Source organism: Limanda limanda, chromosome 4 (assembly GCF_963576545.1).
Source record: "Limanda limanda chromosome 4, fLimLim1.1, whole genome shotgun sequence".
Lineage (NCBI taxonomy): Eukaryota > Metazoa > Chordata > Actinopteri > Pleuronectiformes > Pleuronectidae > Limanda > Limanda limanda.
Genome location: NC_083639.1, coordinates 24957457 through 24976459, shown reverse-complemented (window position 1 = coordinate 24976459; position 19003 = coordinate 24957457). Strand labels below are relative to the sequence as shown.

The 19003-nt window shown below is 42.2% G+C and overlaps 1 protein-coding gene across 1 annotated transcript in view; it reads left to right on the top strand.

Annotated features, from left to right (window-relative positions):
* Positions 1 to 18678, top strand: part of eif4g3a (eukaryotic translation initiation factor 4 gamma, 3a) — a 46292-nt gene extending 27614 nt beyond the window's left edge. The window contains 24 exon segments of the mRNA XM_061069426.1: positions 90 to 860; positions 1699 to 1787; positions 3739 to 4021; positions 4141 to 4265; positions 6184 to 6303; positions 6888 to 7046; positions 7435 to 7632; positions 8350 to 8496; positions 8584 to 8817; positions 9879 to 9983; positions 10581 to 10719; positions 11059 to 11180; positions 12640 to 12730; positions 13124 to 13241; positions 13564 to 13787; positions 13901 to 14013; positions 14132 to 14304; positions 14849 to 14977; positions 15094 to 15175; positions 15508 to 15606; positions 15742 to 15888; positions 16839 to 16920; positions 17014 to 17157; positions 17661 to 18678. Of these exon segments, the coding sequence (XP_060925409.1) occupies positions 90 to 860; positions 1699 to 1787; positions 3739 to 4021; positions 4141 to 4265; positions 6184 to 6303; positions 6888 to 7046; positions 7435 to 7632; positions 8350 to 8496; positions 8584 to 8817; positions 9879 to 9983; positions 10581 to 10719; positions 11059 to 11180; positions 12640 to 12730; positions 13124 to 13241; positions 13564 to 13787; positions 13901 to 14013; positions 14132 to 14304; positions 14849 to 14977; positions 15094 to 15175; positions 15508 to 15606; positions 15742 to 15888; positions 16839 to 16920; positions 17014 to 17157; positions 17661 to 17842 (4076 nt within the window). The 3' untranslated portion in view covers positions 17843 to 18678.
* Positions 18679 to 19003: the final 325 nt, after the last annotated feature.

The following is a 19003-nucleotide window of genomic DNA, read 5'->3' as shown; positions in this document are numbered from 1 at the left end:
ACTGTTACGTGTAGTTTGTGATTCAAATATTACCTTTTGCTGATTGAATTCTGAAGACATGTATTCATCTGTACTTTTCCTTCTTCCAGATGATGCGCCAAAACTGCAGCCAGTTGTCCAGAAGTCTTCCTCACCTGGGCTTGTGCAGCCTGAAGCCCCCGTGGAGAGACCGGAGGCCAACACACCTGAAGCTGAGCCCACTCCTCCTGCAAGTGAACCGGAGCTTCCCCTCCCCGGCTCGCTCAGCACTCCCGTCAATCTCCCACTTACAGCGGCCAACTCGAGTGAACGTCCCTCAGCCAGGGAGTCAGCCTCTTCTCACTTGCCCTCAGTCGAGGAGCAGAAACCCTCTTTGGCGCCACCTCAGCCTCCCAACACAGACAAGCCTCTCTTAGACACCCCAAGAACTCTGGCTGCCTTGTCTGTAGCAGCCCCCAAGGCTTTGAACGGCCTTGCCGAGTCCGGGACTGAGCTGGAGACAGCGGCCCATGAGCCTTCTCTCATGCCCCCTGCTGCACTCCCGCCCCAGGCCTCTAGTCCTGCTTCCAAAGAAGCCTCCTCTGAAACATTGCCTTCTGACATGAGGCCACAGGTTCCCATTGCTGCTGCGCTGGCCCCTATGGCTCCTGTGGCTGTGGTGCCAGTGACCCTGAGCTCCAGCCCGGCCCCAGCTTTGCCCGTCATGCTTCCCCCTGGCCTTCCGCCTCTAGTGCAGGCCACAACAGAGGCTGACGAGCCGAGCAAATCCATAGACACTAAAGACCTTGTACCCAGAGCAGAGACGGAGGCACAAGTTGGCATTACTGACAGCAAGACAGAGTCCCAGCATCAAGCACTCATCAGGAATAGCCCCACAACAGGTACTTTAATTTGTTGCATTTCAGGAACTGTAAAATTCACACATAACTCTCAGTTACCAATGAATGTTTTCTGCTCTTTGGGAATTTGTTTTGAGACATCATTTTATGAGTCTGCTACTTTCATATTTTTCTTTGCCAGACACTATGTTCAGAACAAATGGTTTGATTGCTTATCGTAAAAATGCTCCACGAAGTTGTGAGTGATTGAAAGTACTTGGGGTCACAGTAGGAAGTTGGGTAGCACAGATTCTGCTGCAGAGAAATAAGTGATGGGTAGAACTGAAAGTTTTCAGCATCAGTTGATTGACGTCCCTGCAGAAGCATCACACGCCGTTTAAAATGTAATTATTTTCCGGCTTTATTATTTCATCATGTTTCTGTTATAAATTCTAACAAGCAGATTCTTATAGGCCCATAAGTAAGGAATTTGAAGAGCTTATTTATTGTAAGATACAAATGGCTTTTAAGTGAGTGTCATTTGTGTCGGTAATAACAGCTGTATGTCCTCCTGGAAACCATAACAATAATAACTCAATGGGGAAACTTACCCTTTTCTATTTATCCCTCTTTTTCTGCCTTGTTAAACACTTTGTGCTTGTAGCTGTTTGTTTAACATTGTTCTGAGATGAATGAGTTTTTTAAATCATCAAGGCAATGAAGACCTAACAACGTAACCATAAAGCATTTTATATGTGTTTTATGTGTACAGCCGGTTGTAATGTTTCATTATACAGACCGATTTTTCTCGCTGCCTTTGGGACACAAACTTCACTTCTGAATCCACTGTGGTTCTGCTGTTTACTGACAAACCGTTCGTTCCTGCTTCTGTGTTCTGCAGTAAATCAGACGGCTTCTGCGATACCAAAGACCTGGAGGAAACCAAATGAAGGGATCTCTGCTGGAGACGCACCTCAAAAGGAGGATGAGGTAAAAAAATGTTTAAAAAGACTGGATGAAAAGGGGGAAAGAAAACACGAGCTTCAAAGTTTATATCATCAGTTGTACGTGTTCTCTTGTCAGAAGTCTGTCGACACACAGACAAGAAATTGTGTTTTAGATTAGATTAGATTAGATTTCTTTATTTATCCACACAACGGGGAAATTCACTTGTTACCGCAAAATAAGAGAAAAACAGAATTTAAATAAAAGTGCCGAAGCACAATAAAAAAGATCAAAATAAATACACTTACTAAACTACACATAATTAGAGTACAGAAACACAAACAAAAACAACCTGCAAAACAGACACTGTGCAAAAGCAGGTACTGGGGCGAAAGTGGAATGATGTAAGTGTTATTGTAATGAAAACAAAAATATTATAAGTAATATTGCAACAGTAGTGACCATGATACAGAAAAATAATTAAAAAGTAAGTGACCATAATATAAATAATACTACAAGATAGCATAATGGAAATATAAATATTGCAATGTAACCATTATAAGTGACCATGATATAAATATAGATGTAAAGTGTTGAATATTATTGTGCATAGTAGTGATCTGAGTAAAAAATAAATAAGAAAAATAAAAATACAAATACAGCTATGGTGAGAGGTTGAGTGGAGATAGAGATAATAGACAGGGACTACAACGATAATAATTAAATAATTTAATGAGATATTCACCCGTCACCATGTTATTATCCCAAATGGTTGAAATCTCATTTTGCTACAAGTCAAAAGACTAAGAATCAAAGGAGTGAAACAGAGGTTGAGAGAGAAGAGGAAAGGCACAATGTAGGCAATAGTTCAAGTGAAAAATGTTTCCACATGTGTGGTTGGGGAGGCAGACGATAACGACTTTGGGGTGTTATCTTCTGAGAACGACATCGAAGGAGTTATCCATCATGTTCAACCTCGGCCGGCCCACTGTCTGTTGAATCAAGCTCTGTCCGGTGCTCATTTCCTTTCCTCTATCGTTTGGTTCTGGCCTCGTAGCTGTGGGAGAATTTTCATACTGACAAATGGGAGGTTTTACAGGCTGTTACACGGCTTCTTGTCTACACAGAACAAACACGATAAAGTTAGCGTACCTACAGCTGAGCTGCCAAGATGCTTAGGTTTTTGTCTGTTTGCTTGTTCGTTAGTCTGCAGGATTACACTAAAACTACACAATTGATTGCAAAAATATATTTTAGAGATATGGGGAATGAACCATGAAAAACTAAATCCTGGATCTGTCCTGTGATCTGCACCAAAATTATGAGATCTTCCATTTTCTTTAATATTGTGTGATTGCGTTTTTCAACTTTTTCTTTGATTTTCTTTGAGAATAATTCATAGATCCCATGACAAGCTAAATCGAGCATGTTAAGGTGACTGATATTAATGAGTGTGTGCAATTTGGTGTAGATACAAATGCTTTAAATAGTTATAAATCGTTTAAATAGGTCAGTTTGCCAATTGAAAGAACATCAATCAGAAGTATTTTCTCAATTGATTAATCATTTGAGTTTTTTCATTTGTAATAACAGACAAGACCAGACAAACAGTTACTAAGAAAATAATTAACAAAATATTTGTTTAATGCTACACTAAACTTCTACCGACTTATGCAAAAATACACGTTTCCACTCTTAACGTTTTAAGGATATTGCATATGATAAAATATAGTTCAAACAATATAGTATGACAAAAGTAGTCCTTCACATTGTAGAGAGAAACACATTTAGGTTTACACACGAAAACAGACTTACCTTTGGACACCTGACAGGGATCACACTTAAAATAAGTGTCTTTCCCCCTCAAGACCCTGTTCTACAGGACAGCAGCCATTGAGCTGTTGGGAATTTATTATCTTGCACATTGATTTAAAAGGAAAATGTCTACTGACAAATAATGAGGGATCTGAAAACTGAAATCTTGCCTCCTTAACAGGACAAGCCAATGTCAGTGGATCAACCTGCTGGAGACCAGGCCCTGCAGGCAGCTCCATTGAGCAACAGCCCTGTGCCCCTAGCAACGGTCTTCACATCCACCCCTGCTCCCGCCAGCAGCCCAGAGGCTGACGGGAAGCTCGCCGCCCCGGAGGAGAACGGTGAGGCTGAGATGGAGCCCATGAGGAACGGAGCGGGCCACACCTCAGAGACGGAGAGCAGCGACAGCGGCGCCACCCCTGGGGACAAGGAGAATTCCACAGGAGCTCCACAGGATATAGAAGGTAAAGACGAACCTTATTCTCTGGACAGTTACCAAATGCAGCACTTGAATTTATTTTTGCCTTTTGGAGTTGCCAGTGTGTAAAGCTACTATAACATTCACTCTCTCTTGGTTGTCCAGACCTGGCCGATCCCAGTGGGAAGCGTCAGTACAACAGGGACTTCCTGTTGGGCTTCCAGTTCAAGCCTGCCTGCGTACAGAAGCCTGAGGGACTCCCACCAATCAGTGACGTGGTGCTAGACAAGGTATGTTACAGACTCATAGATTCATAGACTGTTAGACAAAGGTATTACACTGTGATTGAACCTATTACAGCCGAGGGTTAATAAATCAATGAATGGAAATAACCCGATGGCAAACTGTCTGAATGTGACTATACAACTGGAATGTGGCGAGTGAATTGTCTGGTGACCTTGTAAATATACATTTATATATATATTTTTTTTTTTAAAACACTAAACTCTTTATTCATAAACTCTTGAATAAAGTCTAAACTCTTTATTCAAGAGTTTAGTCTTTCGGTTTGAGAGCAGGACATTCGTTTGACATTGACAGTTTCATTTGTCAGCACCCTGCACTCTATTGGTCGGGGGAATGACTTGTTGCCTAAACAAATCCAAGTGCAGAAGAAGAAAAAAACTCCAAGAACTAGGGGTGAAATCCGAGAAGAGACATTTCTCGCATGCTCAGAAGCAGTGTGAGCGTGAGGAGAGGAGCCAAAAGCTGGAGTGCAGGAAATCTAATCCAAACATGGGCTAATGGAGAGAGATGCAGGGTTTTGAGGGAAAGCATCACAAAGTCTGAATATGAAATCATTGAGTGCTCTCAAAGTGAAACGCCACGCTCTAGAATAAAGATGGGACGTTTTGTATGAATGCAAAACTCTTCGGTTTCCCTGAGCAAGATGTTTTTAATTCTTGTTTTTATCTCTGACTGTCAGTTCAAATGCTAAAGATATTCAATTTGTGATCCCTTACTCATATTTGAGTCCGAAGTAGTAGTTGTTTGGCATTTTCGCACTTAAAAATACAAAGATGAATTAATTCATTCATTAAAATGGTTTCTAAACACGATCCTATTGATCAGAGGAGTTGTATCAGCTCTGCTGTCGTCCATTTTGCCCACAGGGTCATTATTTGCTTCTGTAAACAGAAATGATTATTATTTGGAGCTGTAATAAGGAGTAGATCAGTCATGAAGTAAACAAAGTCAAAGATTCCGTGTCTCCAGCCGCTAAAATGTGATGATTTATAATCTGATCTTTTGTTTCACTTGGTTTTGAACTTTATAGTTGGACAATTTGAAAACCTCACATTAAGCTCTGGAAAACTGTAGTGGTAATTTCTGCGGAAGTAAGGCTGAGTACTTGGGCTTTTTAATGATAAATAAAATGAATAAATAATGAAAGTAATGGTTATTTGCACCTCTAATGTAGAGTGTTACGCATTGTTCTTCGTTAGTGGCTCGCAGCAGTAGGCTGTGTTGGACTCTCCTCTCTTTACATGCACTGAATCAAAGATGCACCACAGAGAGTTGGGTCCATTGCTCTGATTCCCACATATGTATGGGTGGAGCATATAGCCCAGTAAATGCTGTTTTGATTAAAATCACATTGCCATTATGTCACACTTGGCAGTGTTGAGAGTACGGGCCCTTCCCCCACCTCTCTTAAAAGAACAACCAGTCTGGCGAACACTTGATTGGTACAATGCCACCATCTCATATTCTCTGTGGGAGATGGTGAAATCTCACTGGGAAGGAGTTTAGAGGAAGTCAAAGACGGCTGAAGGACAAAGAGCTGGATTTGTTCTTCTCCCTCCTCCCCCACAACTATCTCACTCTCCCCGGCGTTCCTTTCTTCCTTCCCTCCCTCCCTCTCTTAAACATCTGGTTCTGACTTCTCTCCCTGAGCGGCTCGCTGAACCAAACCAGTTTAATTTATTGCCAGTAGAGTAAAAATACATAAAGCAAGAGCTGGTAATGTGCTATATGACTGTCATTCAGCAAGGGTCACCTTTAAGGGTCCACTGAGTTAGAACGTGCGCACACACACAGACACACATTCTCAGACCAGACTCTTTTTGCCCACTACTATTGGGGGGTTCATTGCTCCCCCTGCTGTTCAGTTCATTGTGTGTGTGTGTGTGTGTGTGTGTTTTGAAGATGAACCAAAACAAGGCGCCATCTCGAGTTCCGGAGTCTCGGGTGATTTCCAGAGGACCTGATTTCACACCTGCCTTTGCAGATTTTGGCAGACAGATGATGGGAGGACGAGGCGCTCCAGTAAGTAACAAACAAACAAAAAACACACTCCACCACTTTCTAGCTTCTGTTTCTGTCAACACTTGATAACATTTAGAAAATTCTGTTAAAGGTCGGTGATCTGACACCAGTGGAGGATTTGAGTTTCTTCTGATGGTTAATTCAACGCAGAAAAACTCTTGAGATATTGAAGTAGGGTTTTGCTTTTGCATGGGTCAAAATCAGGTTGATCAGAAACAATATTTTGGGGAAAATAGGCTTATTGATTATCTTCACAGGAGTCAGGCGAGAAGATTTATTAGACTTATACAGCATATTTTTGTAAAATACAAGGCAAGAGCTTTGCTGGGTTCAAAGAATGGAAGCAGTTACTTGAAGGGCAAACTTTTGAACTTAGTGAGAGCCAGGCTGACTTCTTAGACCAGCTGCTCCTAACCTTCAGCAGGGCAGTGTAAGAGAGGATCACCTAAATGATATTTCTGTTGCCTTACTTCCAAAACTCACACAAACTTAAACACTGGAATTGAAAATCCATTATTTTGGCTAATTTAAAGGATATTGAGTCATAGTAATAATAATGTTTGTCCCTTTCTTCCTGTGTAAAGCTTATAAACCTTGGGGCGCGGCGACCACCACCCAGGAAGATCATCATGATGACCATGTCTGTGCACGAAGATGTTCAGCTAAAGAAATCCGAGAATGCCTGGAAACCAGGCATGAAGAGGGAAAGCCTCCAAGCGGAACCAGAGTCCAACTTAACACAGGTACGACCAAATATACACAAACTGAATTCCACAAAGCAGTGGGCATATATATAGAAATTACATATACGGACTAATTTTGATAATTAATGTAAGTCTACGTGATTGAAGATTTTCAAAGTATTGGAAATTCCAGTAAAGATATTGTTTAAATCTGTAAATATAGGAAAGTCATTGTGAGTATTTAGTTTCGATATTACTTGATAAATTATTTAATGTTGCACAGACTAAAATGACATAACATAATTTCCTCTCCCATGGGTTGAGAAAACGTGCCTTTATCATCAATAGTAGCTTTACAACAGGATAGTTATTCATGTGGAGTAAGAGATTGTTCTTTGTGATCAAGGACCTCAGAGTTTAAGTGTCCGTTATGACCTATTCCCCTCAGGACCTGTTCAAGAAGGTCCGCAGTATCCTGAACAAGCTGACGCCTCAGAAGTTCAACCAGCTGATGAAGCAGGTGACGGACTTGACCATCGACACGGAGGAGCGGCTCAAAGGAGTCATTGACCTGGTGTTTGAAAAGGCCATCGACGAGCCCAGCTTCTCGGTGGCCTACGGGAACATGTGCCGCTGCCTGGCCACGGTAAGCAGGTCGCTCAGTTGAGCTGAGACGTGTGTCGACTTGGGAACGAGAGAGTCTTGTGTTGGTAATGTCATTTTTTAGATTGGACTTGGAGAAGTACATAAATATAGGTTTTTCGTAAACTGGCGCATTAATCAGATGCAAAAAATACAATGGAGGAATAAAGTGATCTTTTAACCATCTATTGGAGGGGTGTGCACACAGTGTGTCAATATGCAGTCAACAACTTGCTTAATGTTTATGCAGCAAATGGATCAATTGGTTCATATTCAGCTCTGTCTTGATGCAGAATAATGCTGTGAGAAGCAACACAATACAGTACAGTGATATGATGTAGTTCTATTGTTTTGATGTGTCTCTAGAGTCTACACCAGACGACACACATTATTTATTACGGGGTTTGAAAATCAGTCACAAATAATCCTTTAAAACACAATTTATTAAACGTGCATATCCTTAATTATAGACTCTATTTACAAGAGTTCTAGAGAAACTATTGCATTTTCTGTCTTTCGTCATTTGATAACCATAACCTTACATATATTAGTCATTAAGATAAAAAAATAATCCCGGTAAGAAAATGTTAATTTGTTGATATATAAAAACAAAAGTCAAACCTGCAGAAAACTCCAGTTTTTTCAGGGCCAGTTCATTATTTATTTTGTCTTAATGCTTATGTTCTCTACTGAATTCATTCCACTTACTGTTCATGTGCAGCTCAAAGTTCCCACCACGGACAAACCCAACAACACAGTGAACTTTCGCAAGCTGCTGCTAAACCGCTGTCAGAAGGAGTTTGAGAAAGACAAGGTGGACGATGTGGTGTTTGAGAGGAAGCAGAAGGAGCTGGACTCTGCTGCATCGGTAAGTGTGACGCCGGATCTTTACCGAAACGACTTTTAGTTTCTGTTCCAACTCTGTTCAAGACGTTTGTTTCCTTGGTCCCATTAGACGGAGCGTGACCGACTTCAGGTAGAGCTGCAGGAGGCCAAGGACATTGCCCGGCGGCGTTCCATCGGCAACATCAAGTTCATCGGCGAACTCTTCAAGCTCAAGATGTTAACGGAGGCCATCATGCATGACTGCGTGGTCAAGCTGCTGAAGAACCACGACCAGGAGTCTCTAGAGTGTCTGTGCAGGCTGCTCACCACCATCGGCAAGGACCTTGACTTTGAGAAGGCCAAGGTGAGCTGGTGGTAGTAAATTTTACATGAATCTCAAATTTATTTTATTATGGTCTTATAAAGGTCTGAAGGGCTACAGATTGAAAAGGCAGTAGATTGAAAGCTTTGGATATAATCTACAGGGTAATGTGCAGCTGATTTCCCTTTCAAAATAAAATATTAAGAGAAATGTGTTTGCAGGGATAAAGATGTGTCAGAAGTGTTTTTGACATTAGTGCAGCCGAAGATCAGTTCATGTCTCTGCTTACATCCCGCCAAGATATATTAGTCTGCATGTGTCAAATAAGTGATTTAGGAGGTGATTCTGATTTACAAGGACACAGTTTCCAAGACCTAAAAGAAAAAAAGTTCCAGTGTGATTCAATCCCACAGCAGCTCCTTACAAGTAGGTTATGAGGAAACGGGAATATCCCCTCAGTGTCCCCACTCGGCTCTGCCTCACTCGGTGACTCCCAGCTGGACTCAGCCGGAGTCCTCAGATACTTGGAGAGACATGAATGATCCGCTGGCCTTTCTGCTCTCTCTCTCTCTCTCTCTCTCTCTCTCTCTCTCTCTCTCTGCTGCACTGTGATCTGTGATTTGATCCTCATCTTATACCAGTCACCCTGCAAACAGAAAATAAACTCCATAACTTCTTTCTGCTGCGTTTTCCCTATTTGGCTTCCTACTGAAATATATTTCTGTTCCATTTTCACATTTCCTATATTCTTCTGTGAATTAAATCTGACAGAATGTGCTAATGAATCATCCAACTTGTCCTTCAGAGGAGTTTCATCCTGTTTAATGTGGTCGTTTCCTGAGCACGGAAGCTTTAATGTTGGACGGTTACAGTGAATTGCATCCGTTCGTTTCTGGCTATTATGGTTTTCATGCTGCTGTTGATGAAATGTTCCGGTTTCATCTCGGGCGGTCAGGACTGTTCCAAGTGATAAACTGGACAATTGGTCAAGTCTGTAGAATAATAATATCTGCAGCCTTCTGTCTGGTACTTTGAAAGGAGACATGCTGAACATGACCTTCACGTCTCAAATTAACCGTCTCTCTCCCTCTGTGCCTCACCAGCCTCGGATGGATCAGTATTTTAACCAGATGGAAAAAATCGTCAAAGAGAGGAAGACGTCGTCTCGGATACGGTTCATGTTACAGGATATTATAGACCTGAGATTGGTAAGTGGGTCTTTTTTTTGCCATCTCACTTTTACTTTTTCTTCCTCGCAAAGGAAGAAAAATCACAATTAAGTACTTGCAAGCTTGATATGATCCTTTCTGATGGATTTTCCTCTTGATACAATATCAAACACAGCAAACTCGGATGAATGTGCAGTCTTTTCCTCACATCGATGTACTGAACATAACTACTGCAAAATTAGGCGGCTTTTAACTTTAATTTCTATTGCCCAAAATTTGCCTGGAAGCACAATGTCTGTACATCACACGACAGCCTCTATCTTTAGGCCCTCAGTATGGAAAGGGAAAAATTCCATAGAAACATTGAAAAGGGAAAAATGCAAGAAACCTGAGGAAGACGTGATAACTATTGAACTTTAACGAATTCATCAGTGTGTCCCCAGTCATTAGAATATTCCTCTGTGATTGACTGATTCCTCTGTTTATGCTCAGATGTACTGTGTGATAAAACCCACACATGTTCCTAAATTCTCTGAACTGTCAAAGATAAAGAGCAAAGAAATCTGTTTAACACTACAGAATCTGTCTGATTCAGGTTTGAAGTCATTGTGGTTCTGTACATTTTTTTTTCTTCAGCACAACTGGGTGTCCAGAAGAGCCGACCAGGGTCCGAAAACCATCGAGCAGATCCACAAGGAGGCAAAGATTGAAGAGCAGGAGGAGCAGAGAAAAGTGCAGCAGGCACTGCTCAACAAGGACACCAAGAGACGGCCAGGTCAGGCCTGCATTCTAAATCCTCTTTAAGGCTTAGAATCACATCGGCACAGCTATAGTGACTCAGGAAGCCAGGCTGTAGACTTCCTGTCCCTATAGCCTGCAGAGATGCTATTGTGCCCAACAGCAGACAGGAAGCCCCCTCACTCCCTCCCATCTGCTAGCTGACCTATAATATTTCATCTTGTAACGCAGCATGCCACAGAAACAGTCAGAAATGTCCCTCTGTCTTTCACTTTCACAGCCGTTTGACTCTACTGTATTTCCTGTGAACTAATCTTAAACCTGTATTTCCCTGTGTGTTTGTTTTTTTGTTTTTTGTGTTGGTGTGTCTCGACAGATCCGAGGGAGCAGAGAGAGCAGAGAGATCAGCGCGTACAGAGAGAGGAGACCTGGAACACTGTGCCCATGACGAAGAACAGCAGGACCATCGACCCCAACAAGATCCCAAAGATCTCCAAGGTGAGACGAGCTTTCCAAGGCTTCGACGCAGATCTTACCATTCTACATTTTTCTTATCTTCTACTGTGAGGATTGTACAAATGCACTGCATACAGGAGAGATGAAGCTGCTATTTACTATATGTCCCTCATTGTTGATTTGCTCATATTTCTACATTGGAAACACAAAGACCATGACAAACAACAACCTATTGGTAACTGGTCGTGTTCCATGGAAACTTAAGCCGTTGTCAGACTTGACCTCCGGATACAATCTGGAGAATTGGCTACAGACTTCAAACATTTCAATTTTGATTAATGATAGTTTAATCTGAGAGATTTGAAATGTTAATTTGAATTAAAGTTGGAACCTAAAGTAGAGTCAGGACTTGTTAAGATGCTGCTGTACAATCAGAAACGTGTAATATTTTATGATTTATAAAGATATTGTTTTTACTGATAAAAGACTCATAACAGGGGCATTTGTGTCGATACTTAAATTTCCTCAGAACTGCACTAGATGTCTTCATGCTTCCTCCTCACGCCCACGATTTCACGCCCTTAACTCAGAGTAAATCAATTTAACGATATACATAATGATATTTATAATGCGTTTAATATAGTAAAAAAAAATAGCAAAACAAGAGAAGTTGAATATAGTAGATTTTGTGACATCAGCAGCGACCTGAGTAGAAACTGATCACAGATAACGTGATAGGTTGTGTTTGTGCCTGATGGTCTGTGTTGAATCTGGAGGCTGTTTTGAAAACTCTGTCTCAGTCGAACATCGCCAGCTTTGTAATTAAGATGAAGTTGTGAGTTGGTTCTACTTGTTGTGACAAGTTCGTCTCGTGTTCATTAAATCTTTTTCCATTTTAGTCATAGACTTCCTCGTCCTTGGTTTCTGTTCTCTGGCTGGGAAACCGTACGAAGGGTTAGATAACTCAGGTCCCATAACTGTTTATGATTAATCCTTGGAATCGTCACAACCGGGATGTTTGTACAAACTCTCCCTGCTCCCATCTGATCTGCATTACTGTAGTTTACATGTCAGGCAGTGCAAAGATGGCACAAAGGATCCATGAGGTACTGCAGAGTAGAAGGAAAACAGACTTTGTGGGATCTCCACCTGCTGGATGCACTCTGACATGTTTCAGTGTAGAACAGGGAGGAGCACACTTGTTCACTCAGCCGTTGGTTCACCTCGTGTTTACAAAATACAACGTATGGTTTGGATGCAGTGATGTGGCTGGGACTTGTCCTTGATTAACATTGGGCATTGCAGAATTCAGACAGTGCCTTGGAAAGAAGCTTAGTTCTCCCTCTGCTGGACATTTTGAGAACAGGGAAGAGTGGAAATCTTTACCTGTAGATTTCAGTCTAAACCTTTCGACTTTTCCTTTCAGATTTCTACAATTGTCATCTGTAGTTTTCCTTGCTGGAAATGTGACGAGTCATCATAATCGCTTCTCTTTCCGCAGCCTCAAATGGACGAGAAGATCCAGCTGGGCCCCCGGGCTCAAGTCACATGGGTGAAGGGCAGCAGTGGAGGAGCCAAGGCCAGTGACTCAGGTGAGGTCACACCACATGACTTTAAAGCTGTCGGATCACTGTGCAGCTCACACTACATGACCTGCTGTCTTGTGATCGGGAGTGTTGTAGCTGTTTAGAGTTTGCGATGACAGGGGGTCACACACTTCACAATGTTTCGACTGTTCTGCTCTGTTTAGCTGCAGAAATCTGGAAGTCTGATAGTCTTTCATATCTATTACATTTTGTGAAAATTTCCTTCATTATGTTCTAAGAAAGGTTTTAATCTTAACTTGGTGAAACCCTGATATAAAACAGTAACTTACAGAATATCCCGTATACAGGTCGTCCTCTAAATGACTGGACCTTGACTCTGATCATCCACACTGGTTATTTTTCACTTATCTCTCTGGTAATGTTTCATCTCTGTAACAGAACTATCACGCACAGCGGGCGTCAACCGCTTCTCAGCGCTGCAGTCCACCCCCCCACCTCAACCCTCCACCACTCCTCCACAGAACCCAGACTTCGACGCCAGGAGAACTCTGGGAAGGTATGAGATGACAACGCTGTCTGATATGAAGGATCCTGTTGGTGTTAGGTTTCTCTGAAACATGAGGAGATTGTCTCTGTGATTCTGATATTCATCTCTCCTGGTTTATTATATTTATAACTCTGATTTACTAGTTTTCATTGAATTTGAAAGAAATTAGTTTTGTTATTATGGTTTTGTTTTGCTTCTGTTTAAGTCAGTGATAATAATTTGTAGTAATACGTTTACTTTAGTTTCCAAATTGGTTGAAAAGCTTGATACTCAGAGTTACTCATTTACACTGACATCCTTCCTCACTCTTTGTTTATTCGTCCTCCACCAGTCGTAGCAGTACAGGCAGAGAGCGCAGCGACAAGCCGCTGATCTCTGCGCCGCCATCGTCTCGGCCGGGCTCGTTCACCAGGGGAAGCAGTTCAAAGGAGCTGCTGGAGAGTCCAACCCAGGAGGAGCCGCGAAGAGACAGGGAGCGAGAGGGAGCCGAGCCCCGGAGACCGAGTGTCACCGAGGACAAACCTGAGCCCGAGCGCAGCAGAGTCCCAGAGCCGGGTGAGACGCATGCCGCTGCCCAGCACCGGACCGACAGGACCATCATACTGACACATTCACTCTCTGCCGTTAATCACACTGTTGTGACTGTGGTTGTTTATTTGCATCGACAGTGAAACCTGAGCCTGTTGTCCAGACGATAGAGAAACCTGCTCGGTCTGAGGAGGAGATCGAGAGGAAGTCCAAGTCCATCATCGACGAGTTCCTGCACATTAAAGATTTCAAGGTGCTGAGATCCAGTCAACTGATACCTGATTTTTTTCATTTCAATTTCATAGAATAAACCTTCTTAAAGAGAAGAATCAAAGTGTTAGTCTTGAACATGCGTCTTTGTTTTCTTGCAGGAGGCCGTCCAGTGTGTGGTGGAACTTGATCTGGGCTCCCAGTTGCACATCTTCATACGCGTGGGGGTGGAGTCGACTCTGGAGCGCAGTCAGATCACACGGGACCACTTGGGCCAGCTCCTCTTCCAGCTGGCGCAGAAGGGAATCCTGCCCAAACCCCAGTTCTACAAAGGGTCAGTTCCCCTGCTCAGTTCTACTTGAGAGAACCTTTGAAACCCTGTGTGGAGAAGATAATAGCTAATAGATTTAGTTGATGTTGTCCAGCCATTTATCTTCATGTTCGTTATTTTCAAAACCTATAAATATGTTGATACGAGGAAAGAAAGAATGACTTGGTTTTCTAAAAGACCATGTTGTTGTTCGAAATGGAGAAATATCTCTTTGGATTGGAATACTTTTCTAGAAAGGACTGCTTTCATCTAATTTTTTATTAACTTTAAAAGACCCAAAACGTTTTCTTTACTGTGGCCAATTTCCAGTGTATTTTTGTTTTTTCCTTATTATGTTCTTACAAATTAATCAACAACTCTCAAACTTTAAATAACATCAGGTATTATTAAGAAGTAAATTGTCATCGGGAACATTTTCTTGTTCTAAACTTACTGTATTTAAATTGAGTATAAGAACTCATTTTGTTTGTGCGCAATAATTCGATGCTGGTCCGTGTTTCGGAGCGGCTCTTGTTCCTAACCACAACGTCCTTGTTTCTTTTCCCAGGTTTGCAGATATGCTGGAGCAAGCGGACGACATGGCCATCGACGTTCCCCACATCTGGCTGTACCTGGCCGAGCTGCTCAGCCCTGTGCTGAAGGAGGGGGGGGGCTTCTCTATGAGAGAGCTCTTTAGGTACCAGACCACAAACATGTTGACTGTGATGAACTCTGCTCTAAACTAAGCTGTGTATGAAGTAAAGATCTGCTCAGATTTTATTTTAATTTCTGTCATGTTCTGTTTGTTCCCAGTGAATTAAGCAAACCCTTGCTTCCTGTGGGAAGAGCTGGGATCTTAATCTCTGAAATACTGCTCATACTATGCAAACAAATGGTAAGAAACACTTCAGTCTGTTCTTCACTCTTTTTTCCTGTTACCTTATTTATCTGTTAACTTACCTCATTACATTATGACTTTTTACTGTTGCACTGCACTGGAGTTCACTGTAGACTTGGTTTGTATTATTCATTCAGTGTTATTATTATAATTATTATAAACCAGTAAAATGAAAAATCTCAACGAAATCAACTAGGCTGATTTGCTGTTTTGATTTGAAGCAAGTATTTTCTCATTCATTGGGTAAGTTTATGACTGAAATATTTCTTGTAATAGAAAAGACATTTCAGAGCACAGGTTTGTGACGTTGTCCGGTGTCTTCTCCACAGAGCCATCGTACTGTGGCTTCTTTGTGGGGGGAAGCAGGCCTCAACTGGACTGACCTTCTGCCGGAGGAAGAGGACGTCCAGGCTTTCATCTCACAACAGGTCAGTGGTGAAGGTCAACGCTCATCAAGGCCCAAGAAATATCAATGGAGGGGAAACCTTCTGTTACCATCTATCAGCTGTTTGAAGACTTTTTGAGATAAATAAGAACTTTCTATGTTGTCTCCACTCGAACAGAAACTCCAGTTTCTTCAGTCGGACGCCTCCAGCTCTGACGCGACTCTGTCCGAAAGAATCTGGTCTCCCGAGGAGCTGAGAGAACAGCTGGAGAGACTCCTGCTGGAGGACATGGCCAGTGACGAGCAGATCTTCGACTGGGTGGAGGTACGACAAGTGACATCAACCAGTCTCTGCGAGTTAGTGGTACAAATCCTGAAGGGCAGATGGAGTGGGACTGAGTTACACCTCGTTGTAAAGTAACAGAATATACTTATATTTCGAACCTTGAAGCTACTGTTGGTCCACGACTGTTTGAAAGATCTCATTAATACAATTCCTGGATCCACCTGTGCTCAGAAAATGTTAACGGTTTCCTCCCTGGGTCCACAGACGTTGATGGAAATCACTTCAGTAGTTTTTGATGAATACTGTTGACAAACTAACTAAACAAATGAAGATATAAGCTCCAGTTTAAGACCAGAAATACATTTATTACACATCTACATACTTTGAACTTGCACCAATATCAGGCAAGTATAAATAATAAATAAAACCAGAAGCACCCATTAGAGCAAGTACCTTCTCCGAGGCCCAACAGTCTCCCTAAATTCAATAGAGCTCCACCCAATTACACTCAAATCAGTACTCTTAATATGTTTGGTTATTTCTTTATCAAATTCTCTCCACGGGTTCTTCATTGGGCCGTAACCCTTCAAATTTCAATACATTTTCAGTTTTTCACAATATATGTTTTACCAACGAATATCTCTCTCTCTGAAAAAGCGGCGTCACACATGTAGAAGACGCAAACGGAGATATCTAGAGTTTGTGGTGATGAGAGCCAATGACAGTGTCGGTACACGATCATGTGATTTCTGCAGCGGAGTTAATTCGTCACTTCCTGCCTCTGCACCCGGCTGCTCCACCTCTCGCCTGAATAATGCAGAGAACCTCTGGCAGGGTTGTGCATGTGGGAAAGGCCATTCACGTTCAGGTCCGGTCTGAAAAGGGCTTCGTGTCTACTGCTCTTCAGTGTCATCACTTCTGAGCTGATTCTTGTGTATTTGATAGACCCTGTGTTTTTACTCCTCCTCCTCCCCCTCCTCTGTTCTCAGGAGAACCTGGATGAATCTCAGATGAGCTCGTCCCCCTTCCTGAGGGCGCTGATGACGGCTGTGTGTAAGGCAGCAGTGAAAGGTAAGTTCTCCGCCAGCCGGAGCAGAGACTGATTACAATATTTACTCTCTGCCGAGCGAATGAATTTACTCTGCCTCCTGCTTCACGTTGCAGATAACACCAACTGTCGAGTGGACACGGCCCTCATTCAGAAGAGATTGCCTGTATTACTCAAGTACCTTAACTCAGACACTGAGCGACAGCTGCAAGCACTTTATGCACTTCAGGCGCTGATCGTCACCCTCGATCAGCCTCCAAGTAAGTTCTGCATCAGAGTTCACTCCAAATCAAACTCACACATGATCCTTAAGTTCTCAGTTTTTATCAACCAGTGTAGCAGTTCAATCTCACAACAAGGTCCATTTAGTAGCTTTTCTGGAGCTGTGCTTCTTGTCACATGATTCTCATCAGTAGAGGAACTTCGCCTTGTTATATGGAATTGTAGATTTTCATATTTCCGTTTATTTCTTTAAGCACCTTAAGGACATTTGGAACAATTTGGATTCAAACTTTGAATCTCAAATTTGTTCTCAACGGACATTCACTTGATTCTTTCATTTGAGGAACATCACTCCGACTCCAAATCACTTTAGCAAAACACATGCCGTCTTCAGTAATTTATAATCCATCAATTTGTTTCTTATCTAGATCACATTTATTGAATTGATAACATTAGGAATTGATCTCACTTCACAGAAAAACGTGATTTATTTCCGTTTCGTCACAGCTGAAACGACGACTGACATGTTTTTGTTCTCCAGACCTCCTCCGGATGTTCTTCGACTGTCTGTACGACGAGGACGTCATCTCCGAGGACGCGTTCTACAAGTGGGAGACGAGCAAAGACCCGGCCGAGCAGCTGGGTAAGGGCGTGGCCCTAAAGTCCGTCACGGCCTTCTTCACCTGGCTGCGGGAGGCGGAGGAGGAGTCGGAAGATAATTGACGAGGGGAGACCCCCGGGGACATGACGTAGTAGAACTACATCCTTACAGCAGAACAAACGTTCAAAATGGGTGCGTGAGCAGGACGACATGTTTACGGCTGGAATTTTTTTCTGCGGTACGGTTCTGAAACATGCCGCCATTTTGAGTTTGGATTCCAACGGCGGAAGCACTAAATACCTGTATTATACATAGAAAATATTTTTGTTTTAAATTTTAACTTACTTTTCTTTTGTTACTTTATAAGAAGAGACTTAAAAGATACATAGGTTCCGGACTCTTTAATTTATTATTTTTTTAAGGACTGCAAATATGAAAGTTATTTAACATTTGCAGATGCTCACGACAACAGAACAGAAATAACAATATAATTAATTATAATAACAAAAATAATAATGAAATGAAATGGCCTCCCCGGACTCCACACTGTTTGGTTTAAAACAGGGTAAAGCAAAGTTATTTGGGATGAAGGGGAAGCAGAAATAAAAATCAAATGGATGCACAGAAACTGTCACCGTTGTCCGTGTGTGACGGCCGGGGGTCAAAGGTCATCCTCCTGATAACCACAGAGCCTCGGCCTATTCTGCGTTGATATGTACATACACCTCACCAGAGGTCGAGGTATGCATTCATGAAGCGATGCAGGTCAGTCCACAGAACTGTCGAAAAACAAACGCAGACGATCAAACCAGATACATTCAAACGAAAAAATGCAACTTCAAAAAACAAATGGCCAGGTTCGCTGAGCAAGAAACAAGACATGCTTGTAATACTCCAGACCTACAGAGCAGGTTCAACGCTTGTATAAACATTAAAGACAAAAAAAGGTATTTAAAAATGCTCGTTCTCATGATTTGTTCTTTCCATGGTTTGGTGCTTATAGGGGAAACGACTCAGTGTGTGTGTGGCTGTCTGTGTGTGATGAACTGGGACAGTTGCGCTGTGTTGGAAGTTGCCTTAGCATCGTCAGAAGACCTGTGTGATCAGACCAGGAGGAGCAGCTGAGAGGTTGAGCTGCCGTCGCCTCAGGATCAACGACACAGGTTCCACTCGTTTGGTCTGTTTAGTCGTCGAAACCCAAACCATCAAACAGAAGCTTGTCGCCCCACATATTTCTTATTTGTACCATCTTTTGTATGTGTGTATCTAGATTGTGTGTTTAT